Genomic DNA, 18812 nt, shown 5'->3' on the forward strand with positions numbered 1-18812 from the left:
GGTCAAGTCACATTTTGTGTGCTGTAAGTGATACCAAATATGCTCAAGCATCCAACTGTAAATTGCATAGATTTACATCTACCATCACATCCTGTGCCAGCAGATCTGGGTCTATGCAGTTTCTTTGGAGCTATCAGTAGAATCAAAAGAATAAACCCTGTCAAAGCATTATGTGACAGCATCTTTGTTGTTTGCGCTTGGACCTGACTTATAAGCATGTACTAGTAGTAGGTAAATTCAAAAAATCATGTTAATTACAAATAAAATGTATGCTTTCATTCAGCTTGCATATAAATTTATAATTTAATTAACACTCATGCATCTACATTATTGCTGTAAGAAGATGAACCAGGTTGGGGTCAGATTATTACAATGATAACGAAATGTTTATTTATTTATGGTTAAAGATAGAAAAATCCTATCCAAAACTTGATGCATAAATTCCAACATTGGATTTTTAACACAATGATGCATACTGAGTTAAATAACTGATATAACAAAAAAATGATACGGTTCCTAACTGGAACTAATTGTAATATGTAATTTAAATGAATAGTCAACAATAATGAATGAATAGAAATTAAACAAAAATTAGGTACAAAAAAAGAAACAATGATTAGTGAATCAAACAATGATACTTGAATTTCAAAACAATGATAAGGTTTCACTCAAAGAGTGATAATTGGTTTCATATAAACAATAAAAAGTTTTCACTCAATTAGTGCTAAATGATTTCTTATAAATTTAGACATATATTTTGCAGCATCCATTATTCATAACCGCAAGGTATTTTCAGCCACACTGCTCTGTAGATGGTCAAGGAACGATCATGTATGGACCACCCCTCCTGGTCTGCCTAAGGATCCGTAGAACCCATTTTATTCATTGCAGACACACTGGTCCTGAAGCTTTGGTCCCTCACCACGAGATAACCGCTATCTACCTCCAGGCCAATGTCACCACTGACAGCAGCACGCTGGGTATATACCAAACCCAACTTAGCACCATGGCTAAAACAACACCTGTACTGTGCAAACACAGCAAAGATACAGTATAGCTCTGTCATGTTTGCTCTATCACCCCTTCACTCCTTTCAGCTGAGAATATAACATCTTAACCCATGTAATATCTGCGATATTGTCATGTGTAACATGCAACAATGTACGTGACACATGTGCGTAAGTGGAGTTTATTATTTTATAAAAATTATTTTATCAGGACCACTGTTTAAGGTTATCATAATAATCAAGTTCATATGTGAACCTGTATCTGAAGAGAATCTTAAAGAACTTAAAGTAACATTCTCTCATCCCTTCATACATATAACATTAATGCGATTACATGTAACATTAATGCGAATACAATCCTTCTGTTCAGTCACATACTGGTGAACTTGATAACAGACTATAATAAAATTAATAACATTGCATTATATGCCACAAGTCAGAACTAGTGTGACCCTGCTATAACACGGTAGTTGGGAGCCATAAACCCAGACCGTGTTATATACTGAACCGTGTTATATGCAACCAAGTCAGTTAGCTTAAGAAAATGTACCCCCCTAAAAAAAAAAGGGGGGGGGGGTAATAAATGCGGGCGGTAAAATACGTGCTTCGTCGGCACAGTTACTATCTTGAATTGATGCATATTATACGAGAAATACACCTGTAGTGAAAACAGCGAAGACATAATATAATAGTTTACTTTATTTAGAGACCATGAATTGGTACATATACGTGAATCCCGTTTATATATAAATGTCTAATGTATAGCATGAATATTATCAAGACCGTGTACTCACCTGCGAACCTCATCATATACATTGAATCCACAATACAAGTTATTCCATCGAAAATATGCACACACAGCTTTAAAATATTCATTAATTTTGTAACAGGTCATATTGGTCTGAATTCAGTGGAAAAACATAGCACAATCACGTAATGAATGACGAAGCACATTTACTTTAAAGTACGTTCCAAGTCGGTAAAAATTAGTTTGTGTTTTAAGCCGCCGTCGGCATGAACCTTTCCCTACAAAAAAGAAACTTTCACAGAACAGTTAACGTGTTCCAGTCACGTTGGAAAATGCAAAAATCCATCAGATTTCATCACTTTTATTTAAGTTTGGTACTGACTTCCTTTGAAGAAAAGTTCTTTGCTGTTATTGAAAGATTGTAGTCGCCTTTCTTTGATGAAGGATGCATGCGCTATTGAAGTCACCACTAAAGGACAGCTTTGCAGATGTTCTGATGACAGGGATTATTACAGAAAACGTGAGTGTTCTGAAGAATTTAATTCTAAGTGAAACAAAGAGGAATTTTACTTACCATCCACATAAAAATGTCAGTCTTTGTAAATATATTAATTACTAGCCAGCGGACAAAAATCTGAAGAAAGATTACGAGACAATGCCTCTTCCAGTTGATCTCAGTTACCAGAAATGTCAACAACAAAAAAAGCTTCCTTTCATTGGGCCTTTGAATTTCTGCACTCCAAACCAATGGTTGTATATGAAAGTTTAACAGCCAACAATGTTGCCAACAAATAAAAAAAGCCACATGGTATGTTTTGCAGCCAATACGGAAAAACAATCCATGTTTGCGACATTGGCGAAGACCTACGTGATCCTAGAATAAACTTTTTATGCGCTTTTTCTTCTTACTTTTAACAAGAAGAAAAAAAATCTTTTTCGTGTACGAGAAAAATACATATAAAATTTCAGGAGCCAAGCCACGATCGTCTTGTATTATTCATAGGTGATCTCTTCCCCAAAATGAGAAGCAACTTTTTACGGTTTTTTTTCTTACCTTTTAAGATTTTTTTTTTCTGCACAAGAAAAATACATGTATATGAAATCTCGGGAGCCATGCCATGACCGCGTTATATCCGAATTTGCGTTATAACGGAGCGCGTTATAGCAGGGTCACACTGTACCTAAAATCCAGAATAAATAATAAAATAAAACAGTTCTATCCAATAATACAGACAGGAAAATACAATTTTACAATTTCCATACCTCTAAAGCTGGAGATATTGAACCATAAAGTGGAACACTCACTGACAAGACTTTGTAATGTGAGTCAGAATCTACGATGAGCCTATAAGTATACTGGCTGTGTTGCAATGCATAGCCTGTGTGCTCAAAGTACATTGGTTTTCCATCATAAGCACTTTGCTCATGCAGCACAGAGTGAACCAAACTCACTACACCGAAATAATGTTCAATATACATAAACCACCCTCAGGTAACGTTGTACACATAAACTAAACCCCGAGTACATTTTATTCGAAATACACATAATAAATATGCACAATTCCATGACAAATGTCTAAAGTTCAAAAACAGATACAAGAGGGATTGCACTGCTGACACAATTAATCAATTACCATACGGTTGTACTTATTCTTGATTCTGTACAGGAAATTTGCCAGTAGAAGTTCTCTGTAGCAAGTTTAAATACCTGTCTTTATTATAACAAAAAAGACTGTACAGAGTAAAACATAATTAACCACTGTGTGGTAACTGGTTCTGTATGGCAACTGGTATAGTTCCTCTAGTAATGAATTCAAGTCTACTTTTTTCCAGTCATTCAAATGACAAAACAAAGCTATGCTGAAATTAAAAATTACCAATAAAAGGATATCTTCTCCAATGAGGGTAGATTTGGTATATAATGCCTTGAGTTCACGAGTGAATGGAGTATTCCTGTTGTCCCCTGCGGCTTTCAAGGCTGCTGTTTCAGTCTGCTTCACAACTCCAACCTGAAGCATAATTTACAAGACCAAGCAAATTACAGCAGTCACTTCCTACAATGAAATTTGACCTCAACAAGTCATAATGTTCACTCACTGAGGACTGTATACGGCACAAACATTTGTCAAGAACACTCTTTTATAAAGAAGATCCCTTTAAACAATTGAAAAATATAATTCCTTACAGTAATGATACTTTATAGCAATGCAGTATTTCTCCTTTCATAAGCTGTGTACCAGTCTGAAATGTTATTCAAAATGTATGGGGTGGGTGTATAATCAAAGAAAGATGTTTTAAGTAAATATGTACCGAAATTGTGTGAATGTGAGGGGTGGGCTTATCATCAGAAAAATATGGCATTATTCTATTTGAATGTGAATTTCTATTGCGATGACAATACTTACGAAATCTGACTTCAGTCTCTTATGTCCAATAAATGATATATACAGTTCCAAGGATCATGTTTGCAATTTATTCAGGTCAAATAGTAACCATCATCTACCAATTCTGATTCAATACTGGAAATGTGGAACTGATTTTGCCTTGCAACAACATGGCACCTACATTCCCATATATACCATTAAATACATAAAAATTCATGCCGCAGTCACTGATCTTATTTTTTATCCTTAATTGTGTATATGATTAATAAGATCAGTATAAATTTGCATTAAGAAACATAAAGGTAATTTTATTTAATGGTGCCAAGCATCTCAAAAACAATGACTACAACACAAACTGTTCATAAATTTAACGTCACTTGTTCCCATTTTTAGATTTTCATCCCTAGTTTTACATAAATATATTGTACAAAAATGTCTGAAAATTGTGACTTTATAAGTTTTTTTTATTATACAGATATGATTTTAGTCTTCCATAAAAAAAAGATGAAAAAATTTTGAAGTTTTTTTTGCAGTAAGTATATTATACTTCTCTCTTTTCATTACAAATCTGTAAAATAAACAGCCAACTGCATCAACTACATACAAATAATCCCTTATTTTCACCTGGTTTTTTTTCCATTGGACACAACCTGTTGATATGTCAGTCGAGCTCTTTTTGTGGCTTTGGCAAAGATTTCTTTAGCCTTCCTTTTTGTCAACACTGACTTTTTTGGCTCAATCTGCAATCATTTCTTTTCCTTCTCAATGACAGTCTTTTTCCTTTCAAGCTGGTGTTTGTATTGGTGACATTCAGTGCACATATTCTGACAGAGGACTACATCTGTTCTCTCATGCAAGAAATCTTTCTTCTTATAGTAATTAATTGCACTTTTTCCAGATGCCTTCTGATCTTCAATTTTTCCATATGCAGCTTCTTTTATACATGCTGTTCCAAACTCTTCCAACTGCAATTACCATAATTCTGATCTTTCTTGCAGAGGTCACAAAATGCCAGTCCTCTACCATACAGTTTTCTTATAAACTGACCAACTAAATTTCTGCCAACTTTGCTCTCCAGCCATTCCCATTTCCATGTTTTTTAAACCTTTATCTAAACTTTTTTGTGTCATGCTCTCTCTCAACAACTCAGGATGCCTTGTTTTGCAAGCATGCTTCTTCTTTCCACTGCCATCAGTTTCCATTACACGAAGATTCATTGGATGAATTTAAACCTTTGACCAATCAGAATACCCTTTAGGACAGTCATGTGCTAATTAATATATGGAATAAATAATTTACAAGGGTCATTGCAGAATGGGACTGGACAGACATTTTTTTTAAAAAATGGATTGGAGATGATATAAAAAATGGACTATATCAATTAAAATCTGATTCAAGTCAGGAGAAAAGCGGAATTCCACTTTAAAACGGAGAAAAATCATATTTGATTACATATAATTATTTGTTGTGGTAATTAGTTCCATTCTGAAACTGTTTTCCCAGAGAAAAGCATAACATTCTAAACAAGAGTCTGTCAGAGAGACTCATGCTCTAGTGGCCAAAAAGAATATCTGTAATCCAAGATACATGGTACGTTTTTATTTCAACACTGAGTACTGAAACCATATCCCAAAGAAATCCAGAAATACCAAATTTGTTATAAAAAACTATTTCATATGAGTTAACATGTTCACAACATACCAGTAAGTGCAGAACAAACTTCATTTTGGCCTTTGATCTTGAATCCGATTGATCAGACAATATCAAGGAATAACAATGTGCTAAATTTCTGCAAGTATAATTTTTTTTAAACAAAACAGGAAGGCCATCTGTTCTATAGCAGTATCTGTCACAAAGTTTGTGAAATTCTGGGAGGTCACATTGGCATCATTTTTATTATGATGGAGGTCAGATCAGGAAGAACTACAGATCATCAGAAATCTTTTAGCGAAAATCCCATGCTGACTTTCTGTTCTGAAGATGCAGCTATAGCAAGATTTATTCAATATGGCTACCATGGCCACCATATTGGAGGTCTGTGTGTCCCCACATACATCTCATAAGTCGATCCAACTATTCATTCTGGAGAAATAACTACACTGTACATCAATATTTTTTCATGGCCTTTAAATTGGAGGAGTGATCAGCACCATTGTCATTTAAGATAAACTAGGTATCAGAAAAAGTCTATTGGTGAAAATCCAAGGAGAAGAAGATATAATCAGATTTTCTATGGCAGCCATGCAGAAGGTCAGAGTGCCACCATTTTCATTCAGGACCAACTAAATATGATACAACGTTTTTGTGAATTTTGTCTGAAAGAAACCTTGAACCCACTGATAAAATGTGGCATTTATATTATTATTAGTTCTTGACAGACACTTGTTAATTATTAGTACTAACCCCCCTGCTGGGGCTCCATTTGTAGGTCCATCCACCTTATTAAGGTCACCTGCTTAACTGTATCAATAGCTATAAACATTGTGCACAAAGTGAAGCAAAATGGCTTATGAATGAGGAACAGTACTGTTTCCATTCACCATATTTCACTGATTAGTAATAATTTGTGCTCTCCTGATTTACATAAATAAAAATATGCAAATTCAAATTTCAGAAACATTAATTTTTTCTAGTAAAAAATGTTTCTTCGAGAATACTTACCTGATCATAATACCTTAGGAGAACTACTATCTTGCAAATCCAGCCCTTCGTGATTATAAACTTTAATCTAAAAAGCTAAATTTATCTGCTCACCTATGTGGTGGTTGGGCAGAGTGATCTCACTTTGGTACAGGGATTGGCACCAAATCCCAAGTATATCTCAGTTACTATAATAATGATAATAATAATAATAATAATAATAATAATAATAATAATGACCTTATTCTAAGAGGGTAACACAATTAGCTAAAAACTTATCTACCTTGAGGCCCTCATACAAAGGAATTCATTTATTTAAGCTGCATCTCTGAAGCCACTGGATGTATTGGGTTTGGAAGAAGGAAATAGAGTGGGCATTTCTAATCTCAGCTGGAATACTATTCCAGAGCAGAGTTCCAGAGTATTGGAAACTTTTTTTAAATAACTCCTTATTTGGTTTGGAAATTTTATACTGTTTGGTAGACATGGATCGCAGGTGGGGAGTATTACCAGGTAGCCTATACTGGAATAGTGATTGTAAATATTCAGGAGCACTATTCTGAGATATCCTGTACATTAATTTGGCTTTTCTCAAACAGATTTGGTCTTTAATAGGTAATATTTTTAACCTACCAGCTAAACTTTCCTTGCTTTCTTTCTGGATTGATATTAGCCCAAATGCTCTTTTTCGAAGATGTGCCAGCTTTGCTATGTTTTTATCATTTGAATTACCCCATACTGTACTACAGTAGTCCAAATAGGGTTGTATGTAACTGTTATAAAATAGTTTCCTGTGCCTTTCAGGGAGAAAATGTTTTATCCTACTGAGAAGCCATAAACTTGAATTGACTTTTTTTACTGGTATGTTTGATATGTTCAGTCCATGATAGGTTATTATCTACCAGAACACCAAGTAGCCTATCATGACAGACTATTTGCAGATTTGTATCCTTCCATGTCATAGTTCATCACTATCAAGATTTGTCCTTCTTTGCCATTTGAGATAAGTAATATTTTAGTTTTACCAGTATTTACCACCATGCCATTACATGTGCACCAGTTTTCCAGTTTGTTTAGTGCATTCTGTAAAGAAATTTCGAGCTCATGCTTTGTGTTTTGGATGTCTGACAATGTTGTGTCATCTGCATAGAGATCTGTGGATGATATTGAGTCTCTTAGTAAAAGTGGTAGATCATTAATAAATAAAATGAATAGTAGTGGACCTAGAATTGAGCCTTGTGGTACTCCATATCTAATTGTTTCAGGTTCAGACAGAACATTATTTATGTAAACATCTTGTGTTCTCTCATTTAAGTACAAAGTAAACCATCTAATTGTTCTTTCATCACACTGGTAGATTTTCAGTTTCTTCAAAAGGATTTCATGATCCACCATGTCAAAAGCTTTCCTGAAATCTACAAATACAGTTCCTATTATTCTACCTTGGTCAAGTGCTTGAAGCCATTTATCAGTTAGGGAGATCAAGGCAGTCTCACAGGAATGGTTCTGTCTAAAGCCTGATTGATTAGGGTGTAACAGCAAGTGTTTGGTTAAATATGACATGAATGAGTCATGGACATGTTTTGCAATCAATTTTGACAAGTTTGGTAGTATTGAAATTGGTCAGTAGTTATCAGCATCATCCTTAGAACCAGACTTGTGAATAGGAGTTACTTTTGCAGTTTTCCATATTTTGGGGACAGATGAGGTTGCAATACTTAAATTAATTATGAATGTTATGCTATCTACAATAGCAAAGGCAGAAGATTTAATGAGTCATGGACCAATCTGATCAAGTCCTGTAGCTTTCTTGGTATCAGACATTTGTTAACAAAGTTTTTTGACACTGGTGGGATATAGAAACATACCTCCTTTGAGATTTTACTGCTGCAGAACTTTTTCAGTTCATTAAAGTTGTTTTCTATCACTGGCTCTTTTAACTTTGTGGTAATGTTGATGAAAAAATCATTGAAAATATTTGCAATGTCAGTTTCAGTGACTATGGTGTCATTTACCAGAAGTGAGTGAATTTTATTTGTCTGTTTTTTGTGCGTTCCTCCAGTGAGTTCATTGAAGATTTTCCAAATGGAGTTTGTGTTGCTCTTTTTGTTTTCAAGCAATGATTGATAATAAGTTTTTTTAGCTTTTTTGATCATACTTGTTATTTTATTTCTCCATACTTTATTTTGTGCATGGTTTTCCATAGCCTTGAATTTGTCTCGTGTTTTCATAGCATCTAGGATTTCAGTAGTAAGCCAATTAGGTTGAATATCAGTCTTTACTCAATGTACTTTCAGTGGTGCATGCTTAGATACTACATCCATAAATAAGTCAGTCCACACCCTCATGGCTTCATCTATGTCATCCAAATTTTGGATCATACTCCATGGAAATTTATATAGGTCATTGAGAAATTGTTCTTCATTAAAAGTTTTGAACGATCTGTAAGTGATCGTTTTATGTGTATTTTTCTTATTTTTCTTGCATTTAACCTTTCTTGTCAAAAAAGTAGGATAGTGGTCACTAAGACCAATATTCGGTACATTAACACAAGCGACATTGTCTGGTAGGTTAGTATAAATGTGATCAATAAGAGTGCTTGATTTTTCTGTTACCCTTGTAGGCTCATTTACCAGCTGGTCTAGGCCTAATGATTCAATAAATTCCATCCAGTTGTTCCTTATTTGAGTATTGAGAAGGTCCTTATTTATATCTCTGAGTATATATGTTTCTTTCTCCTGTGCTAGAACATTTTCTATTTGTTTCAAAAAGTTACTATGGAGTGGAAATTATGCCATCTGTATCGAAGTAAATGCAGAGAGGCTGGGAGGGTGTATGTGTATTATGAATGGGTAATTATTCTTGAAGAAACATATTTTACTAAATTTTTATTCTTCTTAAATACGTTACACAATCAAAATACCTCAGGAGAATAGGTAAGAAGTGCAGGAGACACATTCCCTTACCTAGAAGTGCCATCTTCGGTCCCCAGAGGTACGAGGCAACTTCTAGATAACACAACTGGAGAATGCTCCATCTGTCATGGAGTGGAAAAGTTTCCCTCCTGCAAAATCCAGTGGAAGTTGTGAAGCCACATCTTATGAAGTTGTTGAACAACCTGGAAAGGTGACCTGTTACACCAAGACCATGACTATGGTTCTGTAAGCCCAAGAATGTAACAGCACTGATTGAATGCACTTAGACTGAGGATAAGCCCAAGAGTGTAACAGCATTGATTGAATGCAATTAGACTGAGGATAAGCCCAAGAGTGTAACAGCATTGATTAAATGCAATTAGACTGAGGATAAGCCCAAGAGTGTACCAGCATTGATTGAATGCAATTAGACTGAGAATAAGCCCAAGAGTGTACAAGCGTTGATTGAATGCAATTAGACTGAGGATAAGCCCAAGAGTGTACCAGCGTTGATTGAATGCAATTAGACTGAGGATAAGCCCAAGAGTGTCCCAGCGTTGATTGAATGCAATTAGACTGAGGATAAGCCCAAGAGTGTACCAGCGTTGATTGAATGCAATTAGACTGAGGATAAGCACAAGAGTGTACCAGCGTTGATTGAATGCAATTAGACTGAGGATAAGCCCAAGAGTGTAACAGCATTGATTGAATGCAATTAGACTGAGGATAAGCCCAAGAGTGTACCAGCGTTGATTGAACGCAATTAGACTGAGGATAAGCCCAAGAGTGTACCAGCATTGATTGAATGCAATTAGACTGAGGATAAGCCCAAGAGTGTAACAGCATTGATTGAATGCAATTAGACTGAGGATAATCCCAAGAGTGTAACAGCACTGATTGAATGCAATTAGACTGAGGATAAGCACAAGAGTGTACCAGCATTGATTAAATGCGCTTAGACTGAGGATCAACTTATAAGTGCTGCATTGAAGCCGAAAAAGCGGTGACCAAAAGCTTAGTATGTGTACTAACGTGATACTGAGTCCCCAGGAATTACTGTTTGAGCCCCATGACATCAGGGTAAATCTTCCCCATCCAACCACAAAATACTGGAGACTTCTCCTCACCAAGATCTGTGATAAGGGTGGGAAGGGGGTGCCTGTATGTATGTAATTGTGATAGGGATGGTCTTGTGTTATGCTGGTGAAAAAGATCGACTTCCCCTTGACTCTTTCACTTATGTAGGATAGTTTCTTTGCAAATTTTGTCCGCTATACCTGAGACTGAGAGGCATGGTACTATGCTGCGAATTTCATCAACCTGATCATTAAAGAGGAAAACAGATCATGAAGGTTGCAAGCATATCTTGGGCCATGATTGGTCTTTGACGTGGAGGTAGAGACCATTGCATCTTGATTGGTCTTTGACGTGGAGGTAGAGACCATTGCATCTTGATTGGTCTTTGACGTGGAGGTAGAGACCATTGCATCTTGATTGGTCTTTGACGTGGAGGTAGAGACCATTGCATCTTGATTGGTCTTTGACGTGGAGGTAGAGACCATTGCATCTTGATTGGTCTTTGACGTGGAGGTAGAGACCATTGCATCTTATTCCTACCAAGTGTAAGTTCATACCTGCTTGTATGGTTATAGGATGTTGTGTCTCTGTATGAAGTCAACCATCATATAAATACGTCCTGCTTGTTCTGTCAACTAAAATTGTGGGGCACCTAGAACTGAGACTGTGACTTATCATGGATATGTTGTGGTAGAGGTCCCAGTGACCCTCTGTTATGACCTAGTCCAGTTAAAATCAATGTAGGTCATCTGTATTGGGAGAGTGGCATTCCATTCTGTTGGGACAGGTTACAAGATGTTTGATCTATATAAGCAGTCCATGTATCTGCTATGTGAGAGGGTACTTTGGCTGGTTGCTATGTGAGAGCATACAATGGCTGGTTGCTATGTGAGAACATACTTTGGCTGGTTGCTATGTACGAGGGTACTCTGGCTGTTTGTTTAGCTCTTTCTCTCAATTGTGCCCTGAGGTGGCAAGGTCTATAGGAACCACCAACAATGAGAAGTCCTGTGGTGGTGACCTATAGCGATTTTGATTGTGGAAGCAACTGAAAGAATCTTCAGTAGGTAATTTTCACGTGATGTCAGAATAATACATGTGGCAGGTGATGATGAAAAAGAGGACAAAAGACTGATGGGACTGGCAGAAAACTTCCGTTCAATCCTGCAAGGTGGAGTTTCACTCATCCAAGAGCTAGTAACGATGAGAGAACTTGAATACCAGTAGTCGTTTATAAAAGAAGGTACTGAAGTCGACATCTCCTGCTGTACCTGTGAAGTAGTTGGAGAAGAATGTCAATGATGGTGGCCTGCTACACTTGCAGCACTTACGAGTCAGATCCTGGTACTTCTAACATGTTGCCAAGTGAAGTCTCTTGGACAGCTGATGCTTGAGGGTGCGCGAAGAGGCATCTCTTAAAAACTGAGGCCCCAAAATGAACATCGTAAGTCAGAAGTGTTTGAGGTACCATGCAGTAACATGGTCCGGGCCATTGTCTGCAGGAAGTGTCCATACATGAAGAGCCTGGCAGCTCTAAGCCGAAAAAGGAACCAAAGCAACATCATTTAGATGCTTACAAAGTAGGTGCAACTATATCCATTACAAGATATTTTTTCACGTAGGAAAAGGCCCAATGATGTTCTATACCAGTAAGTTCAATAAAGTGTCATATATACAACTATGAATTAGTGCTAACAGATGACCTAATGATGGCAATGATGCATCCATATAACATATTAATTCACAATACTACCTGTAGGAAAGCTCAATGATGGACTGTACAGGTCAGTTTTTGAACACCGGGTGGTGCAGAGTTATACCATATGATGTTTTACCTGGAAATTAATGATAACAGATGCGAAGTCACATAGGTTGCCCGTGTAAGTGCTATTAAATGTAATAAAATGACAAAGTGTTAGAAAATTGTAAAGGCAGAACTTTTTCAGCATAGGAAGAGAGAAAAATCAGAAATCTAGTTAGATGGAGTATACTTTCCTTGTAATGGTATATCTTCCAAAAGCTGATTCTGGCTTTTGCAAGGTCTCTCATGGTGAGAGGGTGCTTCTTAGCACAAGTGAAAGTAGTAACAGAGATATTCTTGTGATCTGGTGCCAATCACTATACCAAAGAGAGATCACTCTGCCCAACTGCTACCTAGGTGGGCAGACAACCTGTAGCTCTTTAGCTACATGTTTTTAACCTGGGAGGGCTGGATTTGCAAGGTAGTAGTAGCTTTCCTATAGTATTATGATTGTATTTAAAGAAGAAAATATGTACAGTTATTGCTACTTTAGTGGTATGTTTTGTAAAATGCTAAGCAAATGGAAGTGTTCCAACAAAGGTGAACAAACCTGAATCCAAGAAATAATACAGACAGCAATGTCTACCATCCAATGAAACAATATTGGTATAGCTATTTAGAAACCAAACCTCTTTAATAAACCACCATATATACTTGCTTATAAGACAAGTCCACCTGCAAACTGCACTCACCCAGATCTGTCATTGCATAATGTGCCAGTAGATCTGGGTGTGTGCAGTTTGTTAGGAGTAATCAGCAGAAAAAACAGTATAGACCCTGATCTGCAATGACAGGTCAGATCTTTTTTGTTTGTAGTTTTACTCAACTTATAAGCGATTATATATGGTAAACATTTTTTACATATACAAATGTACATTTATTTAGAAAAATAAATTACATAAGATATCCGATGCAATTAGATCTATTTTCCTTTGCACAGTTATCCTGTGTGTATTTCACTGCAAAATATCTTCATGGTTCATCAGTACGCAAGAAAATCACACCAAGCAAGAGATCAGTCAGCTGCTGAAGTTCGTGTTTTATTTCATATATGGTAGGTATTTTGTGCTTTTATATTGTTTAACTTGCCAAGCCAATAAAGTATATTTTGTTACTGGCATACTTATTTTTGACGTCCTAAATTGTTACCTCTGTTTCACTTCTCCCAATTTTCTCATCATTTTGCCCTATTCTGATGGGAAGGAGAAGTCACTATGAAAAGAGATTATTCGAATCAATGCCATATTTCTTGAATTTTTATTTTTACTTTAAGTATGGACATTTTCTGTAATATATCTTACAATCCTTCTTTTGCATAATTTAGTTCTTTTTAATGGGCAATACATTGATTTCTTAACCTTGTATCCAGCAGCTACCAGACGTCTCACATGGACAAACAGTCTATGTACAGGAATGCTGGCAGTCATAAAGTTGTGATCCAGATGGCAGTATATTTTCAATACCTTGGCTGCAATCTGAAATACAAAAAAGAACTACAACAAATGCATTTCTTCTGTATTATCTATAAATTTCATTTTTAAACATTTATCCACTAAATTATCAAGAAATATCTTTTCTGTCATGGGCAAGCGCTGTTTGTACAATCTTGAAAACAGAAAATGTTCATGGATGATGCATAACGATAGACAACAGGCAGAGTGGGCCATTCCATAATGATAGGCAACAGAGTGGCCCATTCCATAATGACAGACAACTGACAGAGTGGGCCATTCCATAAACGCAAATCAAACTACCTCCAGTTGTAGCTACAACAAGCAAATTCATTGAATTCCTTCATTCTCCAGACTACCCTACTGAAGTCATAAAAGTTCACAGTCATGAAATAGACTATGACCTTTGAGACTGTTACTAGAAGTAACATAACTACAACAAGCAAATTCATTGAATTCCTTCATTCTCCAGACTACCCTACTGAAGTCATAAAAGTTCACAGTCATGAAATAGACTATGACCTTTGAGACTGTTACTAGAAGTAACATCGCAAGTAATCAAGTTTCACATCAGCCTTGTAAGCTGTATAAATATCATTAGGGCAAAAGTACAGAACTGGGGTAAAACAGATAATAATGACCTTAACTCTGGAGATAAAACCTTGACTGTGATGCACAGGTGTTCACTGGTTCATCTCTGTATCTAAAATAGATTTTATGATGTAAGCAGATACAAGAGCTATGACCTTGACCCTGAGGATAAGACCTTATATGTGCAATTCAACACATCTTCTTGTAACAGTATTTAATAAAACCAAGCTTCATAATTTATCTTAAACAGCTTTTAAGTTAGAAAGCTGAAAAGTAAATGTGATTGAAAGCTGAACGTTACATTTCAACTGTGACACTGACTTTGAAGACTGACCCCAAATGTGGTATGTGACACATCTTTTAGTAATGATATATAGTTATACCAAGTTTCATTCCATAATTTCAAATGATTCTAAAATTAGAGGGTAGAATGGAAAGTATAAGAAAAAAATGACAGTGACCTTGATGATAGCAACCACAATTTAATATGTCACACTCTTCTAACAACTATGTACTAGTACGCTAGTTTCATCCCCTAACATAGCTTTAAAGTTATAGATCAAATGAGAAAATGTGATGGAAAATATATAATGACCTAGACCTTTATGATTGTACCCCTCCAATGTGGTACTGAGCTCACCTTCTTGTGACGTACAAGCATTCCAAGATTCACATCTAAATCTCAAATTGCATTAAAGGTACAAGATAGATGTATTTTTGGAAAATGTAAAATTCTTACCAATTACCTTGACCTGGAGATCTGGTATGTAACACACCTTCTAGTGATGATGTATAAGAACACCAAGTTTCATCACTTAGTCTCAAAGAGTTTTAACATTACAGAGTGGAAGGGAAAGTGTGATGGAAATACATAATATTGAGCTGTGACCTTGACACTGAATACCCCCAAATTGTTATGTAAACACCTTCTTGTGATAATGAATAAGCACACCAAGTTTCATCACTTAGTCTCAAAGAGTTTTAACATTACAGAGTGGAAGGGAAAGTGTGATGGAAATGTATAATATTGAGCTGTGACCTTGACAGTGAAGACCCTCAATTCGGTATGTAAACACCTTCTTGTGATGCACACCAAGTTTCATCACTTAGTCTCAGATGGCTTAAAATTATAGAGAGGAAGGGATAATGTGATGGAAACAGTAAAATATTGAGCCATGACCTTGTTCTTGAAGACAGAACCCCAAATGTGATATGCAACTCACATTTGTGATGATGCGTCTTCATATCAAGTTTCATCCCTTAATCTCTAACAGCTTTAAAGTTATAAAGCAGAAAGGAAAATATAACCGACCAACAGGCAAATGAAAATATGTTCTTCACTTTTCTCCAATAAGGGGTGGGGGGCAAAACGTGTTGACCTGGTTGCAAGTGTCAGCCAATATGAGCTTCAGCACTTCAAGGTCACCTCAACAAGGATCAATAGTAGATCCAATACTTTATGATATCTTTGTATCAAGAAAGTTTCACCAATTCAGTACAAACAGCATGCTGACAATATCAACTGATGCAATTTGCTAACTGGTTACATGCATGTTATCAATAACATCTGCCACCTGAACTTTTTCTTACAGTTTGATGGCACATATCTACTAAATATATGTTTGTCTAATGATAAGAAACCACCACCCCACTCAGCGACAAACTTGGGTTGGTCTGCCCACCCCATTCCATTTATTCCAAAATAATACATGACTTAAATGCCTTTAAGATGAACGAAACTGTTGCTCAACTCATAATTTTGAGCCATCAAATTTGATGATTTGCATATAAATGAAACGTACCTCAGCATCCTCTCTGAAAAATCTATATTTGTATCCGCATTCAACAAACAGGATGGCATCTGGGTATTTATCCTTAATCTCCAAGTACTGAAGTTCTAATTTCGTATAGTTTGTACCAACTTTCTTTAAACCTTTACTAGCAGGTTTTACTGCTGCAAACTGGCTTAGAAATGTCTTTGACTTTGGTTTACTTTCACTATTTTCTGAGGCAGAATTATTTCCCTTTGAAGTGGTGGCAACAGTCTCCGAGTCAGATTTACTCTCATCTTCATTTTCATCATTTTCAAATGATGCATCCAGTTTTTCTTCTTGTTTTCTTTTCTCTTCTTCGTTAATATCAGGCAATTCTGCAGCTCTTTTCCTCTTTAAAGAATTCAGATCAAAGTCAACCACCATAGCACTTTCAGTGAAGTCACTGGAGGCACCAAAAGCTTTAAGTTTTTCCTTCGTCTCAGCAGAGACCTGGTAATTTTTTATTCCACCATATCCATCAAGTGTCGTCTGCACAGTTTCCTTTTGGTTGCAAAAATTTATCTTGCTACTGCTAGGGCTGCTTGAAGTTAAATTACATTCTTTGTTACTTGGACTTTCCTTTTTAGCATTTTCTCTTTTTCTTTTTGGTGAAGTTTCTTCCAATTCTGCAGTTTCTCTCTGCCTTTTTTTCAGTGGAGATCTAACCTGCAAGTACAAAGGTGGGAAAGTATGATGCAGTAGGGCCTAATATAACATGAATCTGTTGATATTCTATAAAGATCAAGGCTTAGGTAGCAATTGTCAAAATAGTTTGAAAAATATTGATATTATTGGAATCTAACAAGAATTTTAGTTTCAGATCCCAGCTTGACAAAGGTTTTATTTATACTACATGAAGCCATGTCATTTGACCACCCTGTTTATAGCATAGCAATATCAAGCACAAGTTTCTTAATTACCTGTTAAAAAAACTTAAATTTTGTGTTGAAATGAATAATAAAGTGATTTATCCTACCGATGACTATGTTGTAATATCAGATACTCCAATATTTGTATTTGCTATCTTCCTACAATGAAGAACTAAATTATTGCTTGTTAGCTTGCACTATTGTGTTGTATTTTTAAAAATTGAGATTTGTATGAAAAAAATCTCAATATGTAAAAGATCTCTTTCTCTCAGTATTAATAAATCCTTATCTTGTTTATTTAAAGGAAAGTTGAGCAGCCACAGGGTCTATTCTAGAACCGTAAATGGGGGGGGGGAGCCTGGAAATATCCAATCAATGACAATCTTCTCAAAATGTGAGGTTCTTGAAAATATAAGGAGCTATTTTGTTGCATTTTTGGGGCTAATTATTATTAATCAGTCTGAGTCCTATAGTCTTGATTTTTCTTCAATCATGGGAAAAAACACAACAATAATGAATGAGACAGGATGATAGGGCAACAAGCATAAGCTTACTTTTAGCTCTCTCCTCACTGGCAATAACACTGGCTTCAATAATGCAGCTGATGCAAGTAATGAATGCATAATATTGCTAACACTGAAACATGCTAATGAGTTATTAAAGAAAATGATACACACAATATTGTAATTATGTCAGTCTTTTAAGTATTGACAGCAGTAACATGCCAATGTATACTATCAAGGCAACAAATGCGAAAAAAGAAAGAAAACAACAAGATGCTGGCATTGTTGGGGTGGTGGTACTTTAGGTATGCCTTAGGTAAGGGCTTTTAACTCTCTCTCTCTCTCTCTCTCTCTCTCTCTATATATATATATATATATATATATATATATATATATATATATTAACAGATGACACATTTGCTTCTCATTTGGATCAATCACAAGGAACTGATCACAGTGATCCTCTTTTTTACTACTCATCCTCTTTATTCTAATCAGGGTGGCAAACAACAATCACTTGTTGCTGAACAGGAAAAAGATCCTAAGATCTCCTGTTTATTTCTGAGGGTTAATAGTAAAACTGAAGCAATACAAGTACCTTTTTGTATTGAGAAAATGGAGACCACCTGAGGTACCTGCTCATGACAAGTGTGCAGTGAGCTACAAAATTGTTGTTCCTAAGTCATATAGACAGGAAATTCTAAGTCTAGGCCATGAAATTCCTTTTGCTGGTCATTTAGGGATCAGTAAGACTTATCACAAGATCTTGAATCATTTTTATTAACTGAAAATGAAAAGTCATGTTTGTAAATACTGTAGATCTTGTCAATTTTGTCAAATGGTAGGAAAACCCAATCAAAAGTTACCTCAGACTCATCTGCATCCTATTCCTGCATTTAGCAGAATAATGATAGCCTGTGTCTAAAGATGTAAAAGGGTATAAAGGTACTCCAGTACCTGCCCACTGATATTAACCGGGTAATAAAATGAGCCAATGAATACACGTTTACCA

The 18812-nt window shown here is 35.9% G+C and overlaps 1 protein-coding gene across 1 annotated transcript in view; it reads right to left on the bottom strand.

Annotated features, from left to right (window-relative positions):
* Positions 1 to 18812, bottom strand: part of LOC149800641 (DNA mismatch repair protein Msh3-like) — a 112936-nt gene that overhangs the window by 84670 nt on the left and 9454 nt on the right. The window contains exons 2-4 of the mRNA XM_089954651.1: positions 16417 to 17094; positions 13931 to 14047; positions 3645 to 3764 (exon numbers count right to left, since the gene is read on the bottom strand). Of these exons, the coding sequence (XP_089810777.1) occupies positions 3645 to 3764; positions 13931 to 14047; positions 16417 to 17094 (915 nt within the window). The remainder of the gene's footprint in view (positions 1 to 3644; positions 3765 to 13930; positions 14048 to 16416; positions 17095 to 18812) is intronic.

Source organism: Sinohyriopsis cumingii, chromosome 4, assembly GCF_028554795.1.
Source record: "Sinohyriopsis cumingii isolate HCF-2022 chromosome 4, ASM2855479v2, whole genome shotgun sequence".
NCBI classification, from domain to species: Eukaryota; Metazoa; Mollusca; class Bivalvia; order Unionida; family Unionidae; genus Sinohyriopsis; species Sinohyriopsis cumingii.